Genomic DNA, 19963 nt, shown 5'->3' with positions numbered 1-19963 from the left:
CCTCTATATAGATGAATACAAAATATTAATCTGTGTAATCTATGTCTGAGCCTCTCAACCATCACTTTCCATTTTAGTTATTTTTTTAACTTATTTTTTTATTGAAGTATAGTTGATTTACAATGTTGTGTTAATTTCTGATGTACAACAGAGTGACTCAGTTATACACATATATACATTCTTTTTTATGTTCTTTTCCATTATGGTTTATCCCAAGATATTGAATATAGTTCTCTGTGCTATACAGTAGGACCTTGTTTATCCATTCTATATGTAATAGTTGGCATCTACTAACCCCAAACTCCCAGTCCATCGCTTCCCCATCCCCCCTCCCCTTTGGCAGCCACACGTCTGTTCCCTATGTGAGTCTGTTTCTGTTTTGTAGAGAGTCAACCATCATTTTCAAAGCAGCAAATTAATTGTAGGACAAGGTGGAAGCAAATGTCAGACTTTCTTCTCTGGGCTTCCCTGCTCTCCAGGATTGTGGCTTCTCAGATCTAGCTGCCTTGGTAGCCCTCCACCACCTTCACGAAAGGTTCCAGATGAGCCAAAAATTCTTGAGGATTATAAGAAAATACTTTATGTTAATAATCTATTAAGAGTTCACATTCAGACAACAATGCCACGCATGGCTTGCTCTTCCCTGAGACTCCAGCGGGCTTTGTGGTTGGCCCTGCTTCTACACAGCATGGCTACTTTACACACCTGCTGTCCTCTGCCTCCTGCGAGCACACACAGTTCAGCTGTGTGACGTTCTGCAAGTGACACACACACTGTGAAAGCAGCCTGGCCCTGCAGCAGCTCTTCTATCTATGACATGCAGAAAATAGTCAAGAAGAGTCCCTCTTTCCCCCAGTATCTACAGAGTTTTCTTTTTTTAGGTTGCTCTTATATAAGTATCACTCACCATGAGACAGCTGCTAGGCCTAGCTATCACACAATATGTCACATTCATAAAAACAGTAAACATGCAGGCATTATTCTACCTAAAAACAATAAAACCAATTTAATTCTAAGGCACATCTTGCTCCCAGTATTTTATTTTTAAAATACTGTTAGATGTCTATGACATCTAATCTAGTTTTAATACAAAGGTATTTCAACTTAAATATTATCTCTGAGGAAATCAGATATTGTTTTGGGCAAAGCTTTTAAGTCACAATAAAATAGTTATGAAACAGCAAAAAAGAGAAGATATGTATATATATACAGAGATGTGTGTATACATATACCTACATATATTCATATATATGTGGAGAGAGAAGCACGAGTACGAGTTAGCTACATCATGTTTATGGATTAGAAGCCTCAGTATGGTTAGGATGTTATCTTTCTCCAAATTGATATATTGATTAAAACCAATCCAAAACAAAACCCTTGCAGATTGATGATAGTCTTTTTTTTTTTTTTTTTAATTTTTTAAATTTATTTTTGGCTGCATTGGACTTTGTTGCTGTGCGTGGGCTTTCTCTAGTTGCGGAGAGTGGGGGTTACTCTTCGTTGCTGTGCGCGGGCTCTAGGTGTGCAGGCTTCAGTAGTTGCAGCACGTGGGCTCAGTAGTTGTGGCTCGCGGGCTTAGTTGTTCCGTGGCATGTGGGATCTTCCTGAACCTGGGATTGAACCCGTGTCCCCTGCATTGGCAGGCGGATTCTTAACCACTGCACCACCAGGGAAGTCCCAGATTGATGATAATCTTGAGGATTGGGGTAAGGTTTGGATTTACCACACTAAATAATGTGACGCTCTGTTCCTTCTCAACTGATGTGGATGAAAGGATGAGAATAGTGTTTGGGGAAGATTTTTCTAAAAATTGTATGGGATGGATTGAAAGAGGAGGAGGTTAGAATTTGGGAGACTGGAAGCTCTTAAGTTCTAATGGGTTCTAAGGGGCAAGGATTGGGCTCAAATAGCCGTGGAAAGGAAGGAGAGAGTCAAATGCCTTTTGAGACCAAGTATATGCCTAGGTATAAGCCAGGAATGTGGGGTGCAGGGTCTCTATAAAAATCCTTAAGTTTGAAGATGCAAGGTCTTTGTTTTTCAGAAGCTCTCAATCCACGCAGGGGTCCTACATTATCAATAACTACAATATAGTGTGCCGTGACATGCTATAGTGAGATGTGGGAAGAACTATGGGAAACACAGATGAGAGCAATTAATGCTGACAAGTGAGCATCAGAGAGGGCTATAGAGAGGAGATGCTGTTTAAGCTGGGTGATGGAGTCTTAGTTAAGTTAGAAGACAGTAGTAAGGGAAATGCAAGAGGCATTAAGTGCTAGGCTGGTTCAATAAAGGGCAAAAAGACCAGTGTGACAGGATATCTTTTCCTTGAGGGTATTGGTCAGAGATGAAACTGGAAAAAATCGATTGGGACTAAATCATGGAGGGTCAAATACCATCTTCTACTGCCCACTTTTCCCTCTTCTCATCATCTCATCAAAAACATGAATCTTTATTTGCATGCGTCCTGTGAGTGTCAACACCATAATCCTATTTGCCTCCGCTCTTGGCTTAAAGTTACATTCTCCTAATGTCTGTATCCCCGTATTTCTGGGAGAGCAATAGGGAGAGAAGGGGCAATTTGCAAGCTGACTGGAGACTGTGTTTACAGTGAGGATTTCCTTTCCTTGGGAGTTTTACAATTGAGAATTAACCTGTATAGACAAACTTTTTTTGTGATCCTCCATGTTATTGTATCGGCAGACCTATCAATGTATTCATTCAAAAATATTTATTTGTGTAACTTTCTCATCTACCTATCAATCAACTCCTGATATCCAGTGTACACAGAGTAGAAAGATTAAGGTCTCTCTGAGTTTTCTGGGTCATAAGTCTAGCATCAAACTCTGAAACTTTTCTAATAAAGAGAGTAGAAGTCACAAAGGGTTAAGTCGTTGGGGTCTTGGAAAATGATCTAGATGGGTACACCAGTGCCTTTTGGGAGTGTTTTAAAATCTTTGTTTCTATGTGACATATGGAATTTCTGTCATCATAGTTCAGAGAAAGGAGGTCAGGAGAGGCTGGAACAGCAGACATTCAGTGGAGAAGAAAGAGTGAAGACTGACTCATATCATGCAGAGTTTGGGTGTGGGTGTGTACATACACCTACAACTGTGCACTCCATGTGCCTGTGGTTGGGAGAAAGGGAGGAAAGGGTTGTGCGACATAATATTTTCTTTAATCTCTTTGCTGAGTGGACTTTGGAGGAGAGCATGCATAAGTAAATAACTGTGGCATGGCTGTTTGTCTGTCATACACATGATACTCAAAGGGACTCTATAAAATCCTGTAAGTTAAGATGCAAATAGAACTATTCTGTTACCAACTTTGATGGTTACCCTAGTATTTCTCTTCCATGACGGTGAAATTACTGAGCAATTTTCAGTTTCTTTGATTAGTTGAAATGTTCTCCTACGAGCTTCAGATGAATTCACGGTTATGCATTGTATTTTCTTCAACTTTCTTTACAACGCTCATTCTACCCAAATATGGATAAAAATAATTGCTACCTCTTTGTAAAGTTCCAGCTCAAATCTCCCTCCATCAGAGCCTTACTGATCCCCTGGTTCGGCCATCTTGCTTTCTGAACCCTGTGGAATATAACAGGTGCTTAGTAAGTAATTGACAATTGTCTAGTACATTAGTTTTTGTTGTTGTTGTTATGTTCCACCTCCTTCCAACACCTACAGTTAGAAAAGACAATATGCTTGTATTTAATATTTTTCTAATTTTACTATTTTTTATGACACAAGGCATTCCATCTGGTTTAAGAGCATAAAATTGGAAATGTAGTAGGAATTAGGGACTAATAACTTTCCTTCCAATGCAGGAATTTTCTATGTAGCTTCCTTGTTACACTCCTCTGTACTCTTAGATAAGTCACTCAAATACTCTGAGCCTCATTCATAAAATGGGGACGACAGTAGTACTCACCTTTATTAGTTAGGAACAGATCTGGATGCCTGTGACAGAAAACCTATAATAGTAGTAGCTTAAAGAAGATAGCATTTTATTTTTCTCTCTTCCAAATCTAGGAAACAGGCACAGTGGCTTCTATCTTGTTTCTTTGCTATGCAAGGCATCTATTCTCATGTTTACCTCACAGTCTGATATGGCTGCTTTAGCTCCAGCCATCATGCCTTCCCTGCAGCCAGCAGAAGGGAGAAAGAGGAGGAAGAGAAGGGCACACTCTCTCCCTTCAAGGACACTGTCCATAAGTAGCAAACCATTCTGCTTATATCTAATTAGCACTAACTTATTTGTATTACTACATCTAGCTGTAGGGGAGGCTAATAAAGGGATGGCCATATGCTTCACTAAAATTCAGAAGTTCTATTATTGAGGAAAATGAGAACAGATTTGGGGGGACAATTAACAAGTCTCTGTCACCCTACTGATAATTTTATGAGATAAAAGATGAAGATGAAATGAGATAATATGAACACTGTGCTTAGAACATGCCTGACATACAATACATGCTCAATAAGTATTAGCCATTGTTTTTATAATTAAACATTATAGGCAGTCATTCATCCACTCTATTATTTGTTCAACAGACATTGAATACCTACTAAGCTGAACATCATACCTCTCCTGTTTAAATCTTTCTATCAACAATGAGGAGAAGACTGCTGTCCAAGATAGCCTGTCCTTTGTGGAACAGCTCTAAAAGTTAGGGAATTATTTATCAAACTAAGCCAAAGCATGCCTCCCCAATAATTCATTTGTTTTGGCCCTGATCTTACCTTTTGAAACTATGAAACAAGCCTTTTTCCTCATCTCAGTTCTTCAAATATATGAAAATGGCTAATAAGCCTCACGCTTAGTTTTCTGGCTCTAAACAGGCATTTTGTTAACTCATTTATTTAGTGTGTAGTTTGGCAAACTTATTCTGTAAAGGGCTAGATGGTAAATATTTCTGGCTTTGCAGGTCACATGGTCTCTGTCACAATTTCTCAACTGTACCACTGTAATGTGAAAGTAGCCATGGACATTATATAAATGAATGGCCATGACTGTGTTCCTATAAAATTTTATTTACAAAAACAGATAGCAGGCCAGATTTTGGCCTGGTGCAGTAGTTTGCTAGCCCCCTGATTTAGCCCATGGAAACTTATCAACAAGGTTATTTATGACTGATATTCCCCTACTCTGAAGCTGAAAACTTACTCTGTGACACTCCTGATTCTTCTTATACCTTTCATTTCTTTTTCTTGTCTTACTACAAGATTTGGCTAGGATTTCTAGCTAGGATTGGCTAGGATTTCTAGCACCCCCTGCGTCTCCATAACTTTACTTCCTGGCCAATCATTTCCCTTGACACATTATCTATCCCAATTCATCTCTAGCTTGGAAATGCTACCTTGGCAAGTCTTCTCTTGTTCTGCCATATTCTTAACTCACATATTGTTTGACCTCTCCCAGGCTGGCCCTTCTCCAGTCTTCCCCACAAACCTGTGCACATTAAGAAACGAAAAATCCTTTTTTCCATCCTTTTCTTTTTCAAATCTGTTAGACTCTGACCTTCATTCGGGCTTCAGCTTTTCTTCAGTTAACGGTCTAATGCTAACTATATCTCTAACCAAACCGAACTTCCCTCAAAGACAACCTCGAGGAGATAGGTAGAAAATTAACATTTACTGATGGGCCAGGCACTGCTGATATTTGCAACATGTGTGTTTCATTCCAATGTTATAGACGTGGTAAGGGCAGTTCGAGATTGATCATATAACCAGCTGTGGTCATGCAGCTGAGATTCAGGGAGTCAATCCCAGGTATAGAATAGAAATTCAAATTTGACCGGACCTGAGGAGTGGAGTGTGTGAATCTGGCAAAAGTAATTCAACCCCATGTCACAAATACAACCGAGTTGCTAAACTCTGGTCATCTTCTCTCATCAAGACATTTACAAGGCATAGAATAACAAACATTTGCACTGAACTTTTGGTTTTCAGAACATTTCCTTCACAGTTTTATGGAGTAGGTGATTTTATTTCAATTTTACAGGAGAGGAAATCAAACCGCAGAGTGGTTAAAACATTTGCCGGAATTGCCAGGCGCCAGTGTCTTACTGTTCCTCTCTAGGAGAGTCCACAATTGCTCTTCTCGTAAAAGTCCGTACACCTCTTTTCTAGCTAACTCCTTACTGTCTTTCATACCTCAGCTCCGTCATCATCTTTTCCAGGAAATACTTCCTGCAGTCACTCCCACCTTGTGCCCACCATCTGATTTAGATGCTCTTCCTCTGCGTTATCCCAGATCATCACCTTATTTGCTCTGTATCTTAACCGATGATGCACTAGCTTGTAAGGAAATCAAGGGCACATCCTTGCCTCACTTAATTTTGTCCTCAATAAATATTTGTCCAATAAAGGAACGACGTGAGATGGAGCCAAGTCAGAGCTCCAGGGAGTCATTTTCCTGGGATGTTGCTCCGTCCTGGTTACACCTGGAGGCAAAACAGAAACCTCAGCCTCTTCCAGAGACAAATGCAAATAAAAGAGGATCCTCCCAGGAGCCATCGATCTCTGCAGCCAGGGGACATCAGAAATTCAAACCTGTGGGGTTTTAGACTAGATAGCAAAGAAAGCAGCATAACTATGGAGAAGAGCATAGGTTCTAGAGTCAGGCTTCTTGGATTTGAATCCTGACTTCACCATTTTCCAGCTGTGTGATCTTTGGCAAGTGACTTAGCTTTTCTCTGCTTGGGTTTTTCATCTCTCAAACGTGGATAATGATGGAACTCATCTATATTAGTTACTTATTGCTGTGCAACAAATTAGCCCCAAAACTTAATGCCTCAAAACAATAAACAGTTATTATCTCACAGTTTCTGTGGGTCAGGAATTTGGAAAGGGCTCAGGTGAGTGCTTCTGGCTCTGGATCACTGGTGAGGTCACAGTCAAGAAGTCGACTGGGGCTGCCTTCATGTGGAGCCTTGACTGAGGTTAGAGGATCACTTTCCAAGATGGCTCACTCCAGTAGCCGTCGGCAGGAGGCTTCAGTTCTTGCCACAGGGAACTCTCCTTATGACATGGTAGCTGATTTCCCCCAGAGAAAGCAAGAGAGGAAGAGCCAGGAAGAAACTCCGATGACTTTTATGAGCTATTCTCAGAAGTCATACACTGTTGCTTCCATGATATTGTCTGTGTTAGAAGGACGTCACTAAGTACAGCCCACATTCAAGGAAAGGGGAATCAGTCTCCACCTTTTGAAAGGAGGAGTATCACAGAATTTGTGGACGTATTTTAAAACCATCACACTATCTGGTAGAGTTGAGTGAGAATTACATGAGATAAGAATTAGAAAATGCTTAGAACAGGACTTAAGCAGCACCTACCTTGAATTACCTTCCTCATGGGTTAGAAAGGACAGATGAACTGTCAATCTGAAGGCTTTGGCTTGAAAAATTACATTCCTCTAAAAAATGGAGCAAAGATATTGAAAGCTGGTGCCGTAAGCCATTAAAGTATTCAGTATAGTTCCTGACATGAAAAGTTGTTCACGTTTTGAATTTTTAAAAGCAGGTATAAAACAACATGTACAGTGTGATCTGGTATGTGTGTAATTATATACTTATATCTCTGTATGTTAATACATAGGGAGCATTCTGGAAGGAGGTTCCTCGTAGTATTAATCATGGTTATCTCCGGGTGGTGGAATTTGTGTTAAGGTAAAAAAAATTGTGTGTGTGTTTTTCTGCATTGTTTGAATTGTTTTATACTGAGCATATATCTACAAAAATAAGAGAGGCATTTTCCGAAGAAAATAAAAAAGAAACCAAGTTGGAAGGAAGACACAAAAGGTGGAAAGGGTTAGGATGTTGTACCAGGACGTTGCTGCTCTGGGTGGGCTGGTTTGTTTCCTGTGATGTATATGATTGATAGGATGTCCTCTGATTCTTCAAGGTAGTTGTGAAGACCTGCATGTGCTGAGAGCAGGTGAGAGTTTGTGACTGTCCTTGCTTGAGGGGACATATATGTAAGAGAAGAAGGGAAGAGAGGAAAAGGAGGAAGCAAGGAGAAGAGGGACATCTGAGTGGCAAAGAGCAAAGACAGGGCGAATCTGGTGTTGACAGCAGAGCCTGAATGCTCATCAGTTGCCTTGGGAAGAACAGCTTTACCTATAAAGGAACAGTATACTTGTGATGGGCACCCTATGGGCCCAGAGTGCCTTGCATATCCTTTATAATTGCACTTGCCACATTGGACTGAAATCTGTTCAATTCTCTCTCCTTAACAGACTTGCAAGCAGATCCTGGCTTTCTAGCCCATTACACAGTTCCCAACAGAGAGCAGCGTTCAATAATTTGGAGAATAAAATAGGCTAAATTATTTTTTTAAATAATGTCTTTCACAAATTGAAAATGTTTATGTCAATTGACATTCAACTGAATAATTTATTCAAATGAAACAGAGGGAGTTAAAAATGTATATACTTTATGGGAAAAAATTAGAAACACTGCCCAAAGATGCTCTTTGAAAGGTTTAAATCTATCATTTGTCTCCCATTTGTTGCATCTGTTCTTTGTTCACCTTTTCCTTTTTTCTGCCTTCTTTTTTATTATTTGAAAAAAATTTTAAGATTCTAATATCTTTACTTACTTCCTATTTTTTTTTGTTAAAGTGGTTGCACTGGGGCTTATAGTATACATCTTTAGCTTATGACAACCTGACTTTAAGTAATGTTATCCCGATTCATGTAGAAAATAATCTTATTACAATATATTTCCATTTCCTCTCTCTTGACCTTTGTGCTATTATTGTCATATATTTCACTTCTGCATTTTTAGTAACTCCACAATACATTGTTATTATTTTTGCTTTAAATGGTCAGTTATCTTAAGTTATTTAAAAAGTAAGAAAAAATTGTATTTATCCACATATTTAACATTTTTCATAATCTTTATTTCTTTTTATAGATTCAAATTTCTATCAGGTATCATTTTCCTTCTGCCTAAAGGACTTCTTTTACCATTTCTTATATGTAAGTTTGCAAGTGATGAATTCTTCCAGCGTTTTATGTCTAAAAAGTCCTTATTTCATTTTTGTTTTCAAAAGATTTTTGCTGAGTATAGAAGTCTAAGTAGGCAGTATATATATATATATATATTTCCCCGCCCCCCCCCCCAGTACTTTAAAGGTTTACTCCACTGTCTTCTGGCTTGCATTGTTTCTATGAGAAGCCTGCTATCATCCTTATCTTTGCTCCTCTCTACTTCATGTGTCTTCTTTCTCTAACTTCCTTGGCCTCGTTGAATTCTCCACTACTTCTCTTTAAATTAGACACACTGTTGGGTTTCATCTGGGTCCCACCTCCTTCCCCGGTAGCCTAAAAACTCTCAAGCTGTAAGCTAGGGCATTTATAGAGCTCACCTTATTTGTTTTTTTCTTCTTTCAGGGATCATTGTCCTATGTTGCCTGTTGTTCAGTATCTGAAAACCATTATTTCATTATTTTTTTCTGACATTTTTTCAGTTGTTTAAGGAAGGATATAAATCTGGTCTCTGTTACTCCATTCTGGCTGGAAACAGAAGTTCTGAAATATTGAATCAGAAAAATGAAACCAACTTCTGATTGCAAAACTCCTTACTCAAAATGGATTCATATTTTGCTTTAGCTTAGAATTATGAGTTCATTTTTGAAAATCTGTTTAGTGCCACAGTGTTTGACATTATCCCTTTTTCTCACAGGATACATTCGAACTGGATTTTTAAATCATTGTAAGCCAGTGATGAATCAGAGGTTACAGAATGCAATGTCGAATAAAAGTCTTCGAAAGAATTGCTTCAAATGACCAAAGAAAGAAACTTGATCTACCACCTTAAAACCTTGATCTAGAAGAGCATACTGCACATGGTAGGAAGTGATAACTGGGGAAATTTATTTGGCTCTTAATGCACCTAAATGAAGGAATTGTCACTTTGTTCCTCAGAGGGCTTGTACACCTTAGATTATTTTAATAACCCATAGTTTTATTAACATTTTGACATGATCACAAACGAGGAGAAACAGCAATAGCTAAAGCCTGCTCATTGGTCAAGATGACTTCTGAAGAAATGGCAGCTTCTGTTCTCAGACCTGTGACTCAGCGAAAAGTGATATCTGCTCAGTCGGCTGTAGATGAAAGTAATGATAAGGTCTCGGACATCAATGTTCCAAAGGCGCATCCTGTCAGGCAGAGCGGGGAGACTTCTCATACCATCTCACAACTAACGAAACTTACAGAAGAATCTTCTGGAAGCAACTTGCCCCAGATTCTCTCAGTAGCAAGGGAGAAAATAACGAGTGATGAGAACAGTAATGAAAAGTGCTGGGAGAAAAGCATACCAGACTCTGTGAAAAACCTTAACATTAACTGCAACAACATACTGAAAAACCATCAGCGTTGCCTTCCTCAGAGCCAGTTTTATGAAACGTGCGATTCTACCACAGAGGAAAGCCTGTGTTTGGAAACTGGAATCCCGTCTTCACTGGAAAGAAAGGTGTTCCCTGGAATTCAACTGGAAATAGACAGACCTCCCGTGGGCATTAGTCCATTAGGAACTCAATCAGCCATCATAGAGACGGGCAGGGCACACCCTGACAGCAACATGGCGGTATTTCACTTTCAGTATGAAGTGGACAGAAGAATGTCAGACACTTTCTGTCCCCTATCAGATAACTTGATTTTGGATGATTGTGGAAACTGTGTACTACCTGCTGTTGGTGGGGAACAAAAGAACAATTACATGGCGTATACTTGTAAACTGATGGAATTGGCAAGTAACTGTGACAATAAGAATAGGCAGCTGCAGTATGATCATTGTGACCCCTTGAATGACAAATACTTGTGCTTTGAAGGCTCTTGCCCGAAGGCCGATGTAGTATGCTCAAGTGACACCTTTTGCGGGGAGGATTTTACTGACAGCCCATCTGCCAAGACCTTTCTGAGCCATTTTGAGGACTTCCCTGATAATTGTGAAGATGTAGAAGAAGATTTATTCAAAAGCAAGAAGGAGCGGTCCACTTGGTTAGTGAGGAGATTTTGTAAAAATGACAGGGAAGTAAAGAAATCTGTATATACTGGGACAAGGGCAATTGTGAGAACTCTGCCTTCTGGTCACATTGGGCTGGGGGCTTGGAGTTACGTTGATCGGAAGAGAACTGGTCTCTTACTGCCTTGTGGGAGAGTCATGGAACGGCTGTCAACAGTGGTGACTAGGCAAGATGGGAGCCAGTGTCTGTCCGAAGCCCAGTGGTATCCGGTAAGAGTTAAAGTTTCTTTTGATCAATTCTTTACAGTTGATTTTTTTAAAAATCCAAATCTCCATTGTCATAATTCATGGGAAATTTTCAGTTCCGGCAAATGATTCTTAGAGGAAGCATTTGTAGTTTTTGGAAACTAGTAGAGCTAACAGATACTGGAATTGATAGCTATCGAGATTGTGTTAATGCCACAACAATATAAGTAACAAAATACACATACATATGTCATCAGGATAGAAGAAATTAGGGAGAGCCCCTGGTTACTGTACACAGGATCATAGGATGGAGACAACTGGGAGTGGGAAAATGGTTCCCTCAACTGATTGTCTAGTTGTGTCCTTTGGAGATACCTGCTTCTGTCCTCTTCTACCATGTAGCTCATTGTTTGCTTTTAGGTTGCAAGGCCTAAAGAACTTAAATCTGTTTTCCTCCGTTTTCTAGGCAATGCTCCCAGTTCCTTCCCTCTTCACCCTTTTTATGCCATAGGCCCTTTTGGCAATTTGGTAAAGTCATTAAACTGAGAAGAGCACTTTTAAATGCATCAAACGAAGTACAAAGGATCATAAAAGACACAGATTATGTGGATATACATTTATCAAGATAATTTTGGAATTGTACTATAGCAGAGTACCATAATGGCATAATGCAATAATGGCATCTAGCAATGTGATAACGATCATAATTTTAAAGTAGTGATGAATGTTAGGAGGGAATGGTTTGCCTGGGGCTTTCCCAGTTTTAGCACTGCAAGTCCCATGTTCTGGGAAGCCACTCAGTCTTGGGCAAACCAGGGCAGTTGGTCACCCTAATTATAAATACTATTTTAGGTCTCTTCCATGACTATAATATATAGAAATATCTGTGGTTTCTGTTGGTGACAAAAATCACAGCTACTGCTAGTATTACTGAAGTTTGTTGCTTACATTCATAATTGAAGGAAATGCTAAATTTCTATTTGAGATTAATACAAAAATTTTTTTTCATCCAAATTTCTGGGCTCTCTGAGTTCTAGCCACAGTTCCCCCTCTTTAAGTTAAGATTCCTGCTTTAGAAATGCACACAATTAGCTGCCCACTCTTGGACCTGATCCTTGCATCGGAAGCCAGCACCATGTATCATCTTGGTTTTTCCCTTCTCTGGCTAAATAGCCCTACTTCCTTCAACTGATCTTCATGGAAGAACTCTTTCTATAACTCTTGCATTTCAGTTTTGCACAGTTCCTTAAAACCTGGCCCAGTAAATAAAACCTGGTCTAGAACATCCCTTTTATTGAAATATGACTAGTATATTTTTATTTTAATCATCATCAACCATGGGAGCTAATGTTTATTGTGCATTTTACATGTGCCAGGCATTGGGCCAAATAACTTACATACTTGATTTCATGCAGTCATCTCAACTACCTTCTGATATGGTCTGATTATTAACCCCATTGTATTGCTAAGAAAACGGAGTCTCAAGGAAATTCTGTACCTTGCCCACAGTCACTTAGCTAGTAAGTGGTATAACTAGGACTGTAATCCAGGCAACTCACACTCTTAGTTTCTCGAGATCAAGAAAGATATAAAATTTAGATTAAGCTTTCAAAGGAATGAAAGAATTCTGTTCTTTTCACTGTATATTGATTGAGTAGCCCCACTCACTAATGCTCATAGTATCTCAGACTTCTCGTGTTCCACACGGTGGCTCTAACCCTGGTTATGTGTTAGAATCAATGTCCAGGCTCCACCCCAGACCCTCTGAATCAGAATCACTGGGGTAGGGCACAGCATGAATAATTTCTCAACGTTCCCCTGGTGGTTCTATGATTCTATGGAGTTGAGAACCACTGACCAGGAGCTTAAACTGAGCTCTTTGCTTTTTTGTCAGGACATTTCGGGAATATTTGCTCTGCCCTAAATTCCCTGACCCGGCTCTGGTTCTCAAGAGTGTCAGGGCTGCCCTGGGAGCCTGCCTGAAAAGTGACAGCTTGCAGGCCCTTCTCTCTGTACATTTGATGGGCACTTCAACCCAGCAAGTGTCAAGGGATATGGTTTTGAATCTTCATCTGGTTCCTCATGAAACCTGAGTCAAGAGTTGGTGTCAGCTCCCCACATGCTCCCCAGCTCTTCTGACAGAATTTTGTCCACACAGGAGAAAAAAGCTCATTCCAGGCATGTGTGTCCTGCCTGCACTATGGTGACTTGTCCAGTGCTGACCATGAAACTGCTGCTGATGGCAACATGTCATCCCACTTAAAAATGCATTGATTTTAAAATCCATGTGCACTTGAAACTGAACATTAAGAACACAACAGAAATTTAAATACAGCAAAGTAAATGGAAGTAGATGGCTTGAAACCATTATCAGAGTTCCCCATACACTTATACAGTCATGAGGGTCATGAATCTGATGTCAATTTCAGGATAATTTTTGGCATGCCTTTATTCATTCCTCCAGTTTCTGGAGCCCTGCCACTTCTTCTGAGAATGTTCACTGGTCCCTAGCTCAAACCTGTCCCTTTCTGTCTGTCAGAGGCCTTGGGATGGGTAATTTCCAAAGAAAAGAACCAAAGAGAAGATGCAAATCATCTTTTTCCTGCTTCTTAGTCTCTGGAGGCTGGGAGAGCCTGCCACACCTCCTGCAGAGTAAACCTCAGGAACTTCTCTCTGTCTGGGCTTCCTGGAGGCTGTGGGCATTTTTATTAACCCTAAATATGAAGCTGGGGGATGGGCCAATTGTCCTCCTGTTCGTTCGTTTGTTCGTTCTTTCTTTTTTTTTTTGTAGTTAATTTACAATATTGTGTTAGTTTCTGGTGCACAGCAAAGTGATTGTTTTATTTATATATATATAGTTTTATTTATATATATATATATATATATATATATATATATATAATTTTTCATATTCTTTTCCATTAAAGATACTGAATATAGTTCCCTGTGCTATACAAGTATGACATTGTTGCTTATTCTCCTGTCCTTTCTTAAGGGTAATTTCTAAAAGGGAGAGCCTTTTTTGAACATTCAAACATGGCAGGAATGAATCAATATTCTCTAAAGTATCGTATTGTCTCTGCATCTCATTCTTTAGTTTGAGTCTGGTGGAAATCCTTCCCAAAAGTTGCACAGATGAATTATAGCCCCTTTCCCCCTGCTCCTGTAAATTCCATCCTCCACCTAAAAAAACTGCAGACCCCCAAGGTTATGCTCCTGTTCCTGTTCTTTGATTATTTCACGTGTCCGTCCTGGCTCTCCAATCAGATTGTAAGTTTATTAAGGTCAAGAAATGGCCCTACCTTTTGTATACTCTCCATAGTGCAAGCACGATGCCAAGTATTAAGAAAACAGGACAATGCCATGCTTAGACTCATGGTCTGTGGAGTCAGTCGCCCTGAATTGAAATTGTGGCTTTGACTCCAACACCTACTGGCCATGTGACCTTGGGCAAGTTGTTTAACCTCCTTGTCCCTAATTGCCTTAAAGGTAAACTGGGAATAATGGTTCTTGGGGGGTTAAATGAAATGCTACCATAAAGTCCTCTGCACGGTGCCTGGCCCCTCTTCTCACCCGGGGCCGTTTATCTTGCGCTTTGTCATGAACTGTCCCCACCTCCTTCTACTCTTTGGTGCCTTCTCACACAGGGATGTTTACCGTGCTATGCATTTGAAGGTATGTCCTTCCATCTATGATGTGGTAGCTTGCTTAATCCCTCCCACACGTTTAGAGTATGTGTTATTTGTCCAATTAATTCCTTTGCCTCACATTAAAACATTTTTTTCTTGTATGCCTTCGTCAAAATGACCCAATTAATTTATGTTTGCACAGCTGTGCAGGGAAGAATGGATTTGAATGGGAGACATTAATGAGGATGAATGCTTGCTGACTGACTAACCATATTGGTATCCTCCTCCTCCTGCCTGTAAAAAATTAAAACCTACCCCTTATTCAGTTACAACCCCCCTTGCCTGCTTTCGATTTATTGGCTCGACAAGACGGCATATTTTGGCAAGTGGCTAAAGTCTCCAGGTTAAATGTTGGTTAAAGGTGCTTTTCCTTTAAAAAAAAAAATTCTCCCCTTGCCCGAATTTTGGGGAGTTTAAGTACCTAGAGTGATTCTGAACATGAAGTACAAGAGGATCCTGCCTCTGCTGGAATCAGTCATGTAACCTAGTTCTGCGTGCACTGAATGATGGAACATGGAGAATGTGAAGGTGGCAGGGCAGATAGCCCACCAGGTCCTGTTTTATTGCTTCATTTGTTTCCTTGCCTTGATCCACAAGAGGATTTACCGTGAAAGAATATATACAACAAAATAGGAAAAATGAAGTTTTACTTTTTAGAAATCAGACTAGGAAAACTAAATTAAAAACCAGCTTCTACGTTGCTATTCCCTGTTCTGCTTTCTGCCTTCTAAAATGTGTCTTTCTCCTTCACATTTTATTCTATTCTCTAGCAGAGAAAATTAAACTTAAGAGGCAGTGAAAAATATTTGAGTGTTTAACATAAATGCCTTTGTCAGCATATATGTCCTGGATTCTTTATTTTCTCTATTATGTGTAAAGGGACCAGCCGATAATAAATTCATCTTCTAAGTTGTAACTGTTATGGATGATCAAATATCCGTTGAGCCCTGCTGTCCAGTGTTGTAATAGATGGCAGTTGAAATAGCAACATGTCTTGTTTTCTTATCTGGAAATTTGGTCTCCCTGCAACTTGGGTACAGTTTGGACCTTGAAATAATTAAAATTTCACAGGGTGCCCAGGCTAATCTGAAAGCCTGTGCTTGGGGACATGCCAGGCCTCCTCTTCCATTACTAAGGGTTATGTCGGGGACCTGACATGGGTATAGGACGATGCTGGCCCCTTCCTGCTGAGCACAGTGAAAGGGAATCCAGCTCCCGGCCAGCCCCTGTGCAGTTTAGTCACATCTAGTGCATCAGTGGAAAATGTGACGGGCTGTCAATAGGACAGCTTTCCCTCATTAGCTGCATTGGGGCAGTTTAGAATGAATTTACTTCCACATCTCTGGAGTTACACCAGCTCTTTGGCTAGGATTTGGCAACAAAAGAGAAAAAAAAAGGAATGAAAAACACTGACCCTGGGCCGTAGTTTAAGGTGAATGTATTCATGGCCACTGTTACCCTTTTTTTTTTTTTTTTTTTTTTTTTTAAGTTTTGCTATAAACTGTTATTCTTATGTTAGCTTTGGGACACAATCAGATTAGGATTTTTTTCTTTTCTTTCCTTTTCCCCAGATGTCCTGCATAATGAGAATTAGCAGCTGGAGAGGGCTGCCCCATCCCTGGAAATGGGCTGTGGTTAAAATGTGGCCTGAAAAGAATCAGAACCCGTGGGCAAAGATAAGAGCATCAGATGGAGGCCTGATCTAACCCACACTGTGCATTTTTTACACGGGAGGAACTCAGGCTGCCCATAGAATGACTTCCCCTTAGTCATGAGTGATGAAGTGGCCCTCTTCCCCCCGCCCCTCCCCCCCTCCCCCGGGTGCTGACTCAAGTACAGCAGTCCCCTCAGGGCTTATAGGCCTCCTGGAGTGATGCAGATTCAACACTCAAGGATTGAAGCATTTTTGGCAATGGGGGGAGGGGGCGGTGACCATCCCCTGACCCTCCATGACTAGACTAACTCGTGGCTCAGGCAGGATCTTCCCTGAAAACCTCTTCCCAGACAATGGTGCTAGGGTCATTTTCTGACCCTGAAGAGCCCCATCCAGTAGTTTTTTGTTGTAGCAGCGGGCCTGGATGCATTCAGAGCCTCAGATTAAGCAAGGGCCTTAACAGAGCTCAGTTATCCAAATCCCTAACCCCAACACTCAGCCCTTGAACCCCAACCCCTTCCCTCTCATTTAGGCCATCACCCCTCGAACCCTCAGAAAGAACTCAGCAGAAAACCACCTCTGCCTTCAGCAACACAAAGACACATGATCTTCAAGGAGAGCCCGTACGTTGAAACCCAATAGACCTCCTTGGAGGGGAGGAGAAATGCTTAGATTTTTTTTTTTCTTTTTAAAATAGCTTTATTGAGATACAATTCACATAGCATACAGTTTACCTATTTAAAGTATATAATCCAGTGGTTTGGGGTATATTCACATATGTATGCAACCATCTCCACAATTTTAGAACATGTTTATCACCTCAAAAAAACCCCGTACCCTTTAGCTATCACCCTCCATTCTTTCCACCCCTTCCCCCATCCCCCAGCCCTAAGCATCCGCTAATCTACTTAACATGTCTATAGATTTCCCTATTCTGGACTTTCATATGAATGGACTCATATAGTATGTAGTCTTTGTGACTGGCTTCTTTCACTGAGCATAATATTTTCAGGGTTCAAAGTTCATCTATATTGTAGCATGTATCAGTACTATGTGACTTTTTTCTGCTGAATAATATTCCATTGTATGAATATACCACATTTTCTTTATCCATTCATCAGTTGCTGGACATTGGTTTTTTTTCTGCTTTTTGGCTGTGAACTTTCGTGTACAGGTTTTCGTGTAGACATATGTTTTCTTGAGTATATACCTAGGAGTGGAATTGCTGGGTCATATAATTGTGCTTAGCTTTTTGAGAAACTGCCAGACCTTCTTCCAAAGCAGCTGCAGCTTTTTACATTCCCACAGCAATGTGTGAGCTTTCTAATTCCTCCATGTTCTGACCAACATTTCTTAGTGTCCATCTTTTTGCTTATAGCCATCCTAGTGGGTATGAAGTGATATCTCATTGTAGTTTTGATTTGCATTTTCCTGATGGCTAGTGATGTTGAACATCTTTTCATGTGCTTGTTGACCATGTCTGTATCTTTGGAGAAATGCCTATTCAAATCCTGTGCCCATTTAAAAAAATTTTTCTTTTAAATTATTGAATTCTTTATGTATTTTGGATATAAGTCCATTATCAGATGTGTGATTTGCAATATATAGCTAGATATATGTATAGGTATAGATATAATGAATGAAAGTCAAGAGGGCAGCAAAGAAGGCTTCCAATTTTAATGCACAGTGAATCTTGTTAAACCTTTCCTTTGGATATTGATCTCATTCTTAGTCTTTCTTACACTACCCCACCAGCAACAACTTTCAAGTAAAACTTTCTATCTTCCTTCTCCCCACAATTCTCTCCAAACTCCAGTCTGCATAGTTTTTCCTTCCTCTTCTGCCCAAGCTTTTTATCATGCATATAGGTCGTTTTTATAATTATCCAAATTCTGCTCCCCAGAGCAGTGGCTGGGAACCAGATTGTCTCCTGCAAACTTGTGCATCACAAGGAAGGCATCTGAGGCAGTGATGGTTGAGGAGGGTGTCCCCACTTCATAGTAACGTGCTCCATCATGCACAGGTGCAGCAGGGCCAGGCCTGGGCTGAGACAAGCAGGTGCCTAGGGTGCAAAGTTTAAGGAGGCAGGGTCTTGCAAGTGCCAACCCTGTACTTATTAGTGAGTGCCTCCTTAAATTTTGAGCCCTAGGCAGCTTACTTGTCTCACCCTAGTTCCAGCCCTGGGTATGAGGGTCTAAGAGTATCTTTGGTTTAGAAATGCATATTATCTTCCTAGTTCAGGAATGGCCTTGACTAAACACCCATATACCTTAATACAGATATTCTTAAAATATAAGTTAAGAATGGTTCCTCATTTTTTTTTTTTTGGCTCCTCATTTTTAAAGGGTTCAAAAAAATCACAAGAATAATAATATTTCATAACGTGAAAGTTATAAGAAATTCAAATTTTACTCTTCACCAATGAAAGTTATTGGAACACAGTCACACCCGTTCCTTTATGTGTTGTTTACAGCTGATTTCTCCCTGTAACAGCAGAGTTGAGTAGCTGCAATCCAGACTGTATGGCCTGCAAAGACTAAAATATTTATTATCTGGTCCTCTACAGCAAGTTTGCCTTCCCCTGGCTTAGAACACCCCTTTCTACCTGGCTAATTCCTACCCATCCTTCCTTCCTGAGCTTAGATTTCACATTCTCTCCATGGTCTTTACTACCAGTCCCCTCCCCCTACCACGGATCCCAGTACAGAGTTTCTCTGATAGTCAGTTCTCAATACGTATTTCTTGAATGACTCCCTGAATTATAAATGAATAAAGGCGGTTTCCACCCACTTATGGTGTCTTCTCTCCTTCCCCAGACCCAGTGCAAGCTTGTTAGCTATCCTTCCCCTGACCCTCAGAGCTTGGAACCAGTTCCTTAATGCAGTGCCTAGGACAGAATCAGAATTTTCCATTGATATTCAAAAGGATCTTTTTCAGTCCTGTGAACCCAGAGATCCATGCTTGTCACCTCCACAGATTTTGCCAAAAAGACAAAGAAGGGACATGTTTGGACCTCCTTGTTCCTGGCCCACCATTTCAACTGTCTGTAAAGACCCTTGAGAGAGTTTCCAAATGTTTTGTGTTCATAAGGGAACACCTGATTCTGCTGTTATCCGCAATGGGCCAGGGAGGAAAGAAAGCCTCCTCCTGTCAACACCCAGGAGCTCTGTCCCTGCCCTTCAGAACCCCCAGTCTGTACAGGCAGATTTCCATCATGGACCAGAGGGGATCTAGCTTCTGTTTCTCAGTCACGGTCAGGGATGAGGTTGGTGGTAAAGAGATGGGGACAGCATGCCATGTTTGTTAGTTGAGGAGATCATTGTTGGAGTTTGGGAGGTGTTTGGCCAGTTCCTTCAAACCATCTGACCCCTTAATACTCTCAATAATAGACCTGAGGTAGCA

At 40.4% G+C, this 19963-nt stretch overlaps 1 protein-coding gene across 6 annotated transcripts in view; it reads left to right on the top strand.

The window, feature by feature from the left end:
- The window catches only part of PLCE1 (phospholipase C epsilon 1), a 319414-nt gene that overhangs the window by 29408 nt on the left and 270043 nt on the right, over window positions 1-19963 (top strand). For all 6 annotated transcript variants that reach the window (XR_009005599.1, XM_057530499.1, XM_057530495.1 and 3 more), the window contains one exon: window positions 9689-11242. Coding sequence is in view for 5 of the 6 variants with exons in the window: in XM_057530499.1 (XP_057386482.1) it covers window positions 10040-11242 (1203 nt within the window). In the remaining variant the exon portion in view is untranslated. The remainder of the gene's footprint in view (window positions 1-9688; window positions 11243-19963) is intronic.

This window comes from Balaenoptera acutorostrata, chromosome 16 (assembly GCF_949987535.1).
Source record: "Balaenoptera acutorostrata chromosome 16, mBalAcu1.1, whole genome shotgun sequence".
Lineage (NCBI taxonomy): Eukaryota > Metazoa > Chordata > Mammalia > Artiodactyla > Balaenopteridae > Balaenoptera > Balaenoptera acutorostrata.
Note: the sequence above shows the minus strand (reverse complement) of the source record. Positions and strands in the feature narration are given on the sequence as shown.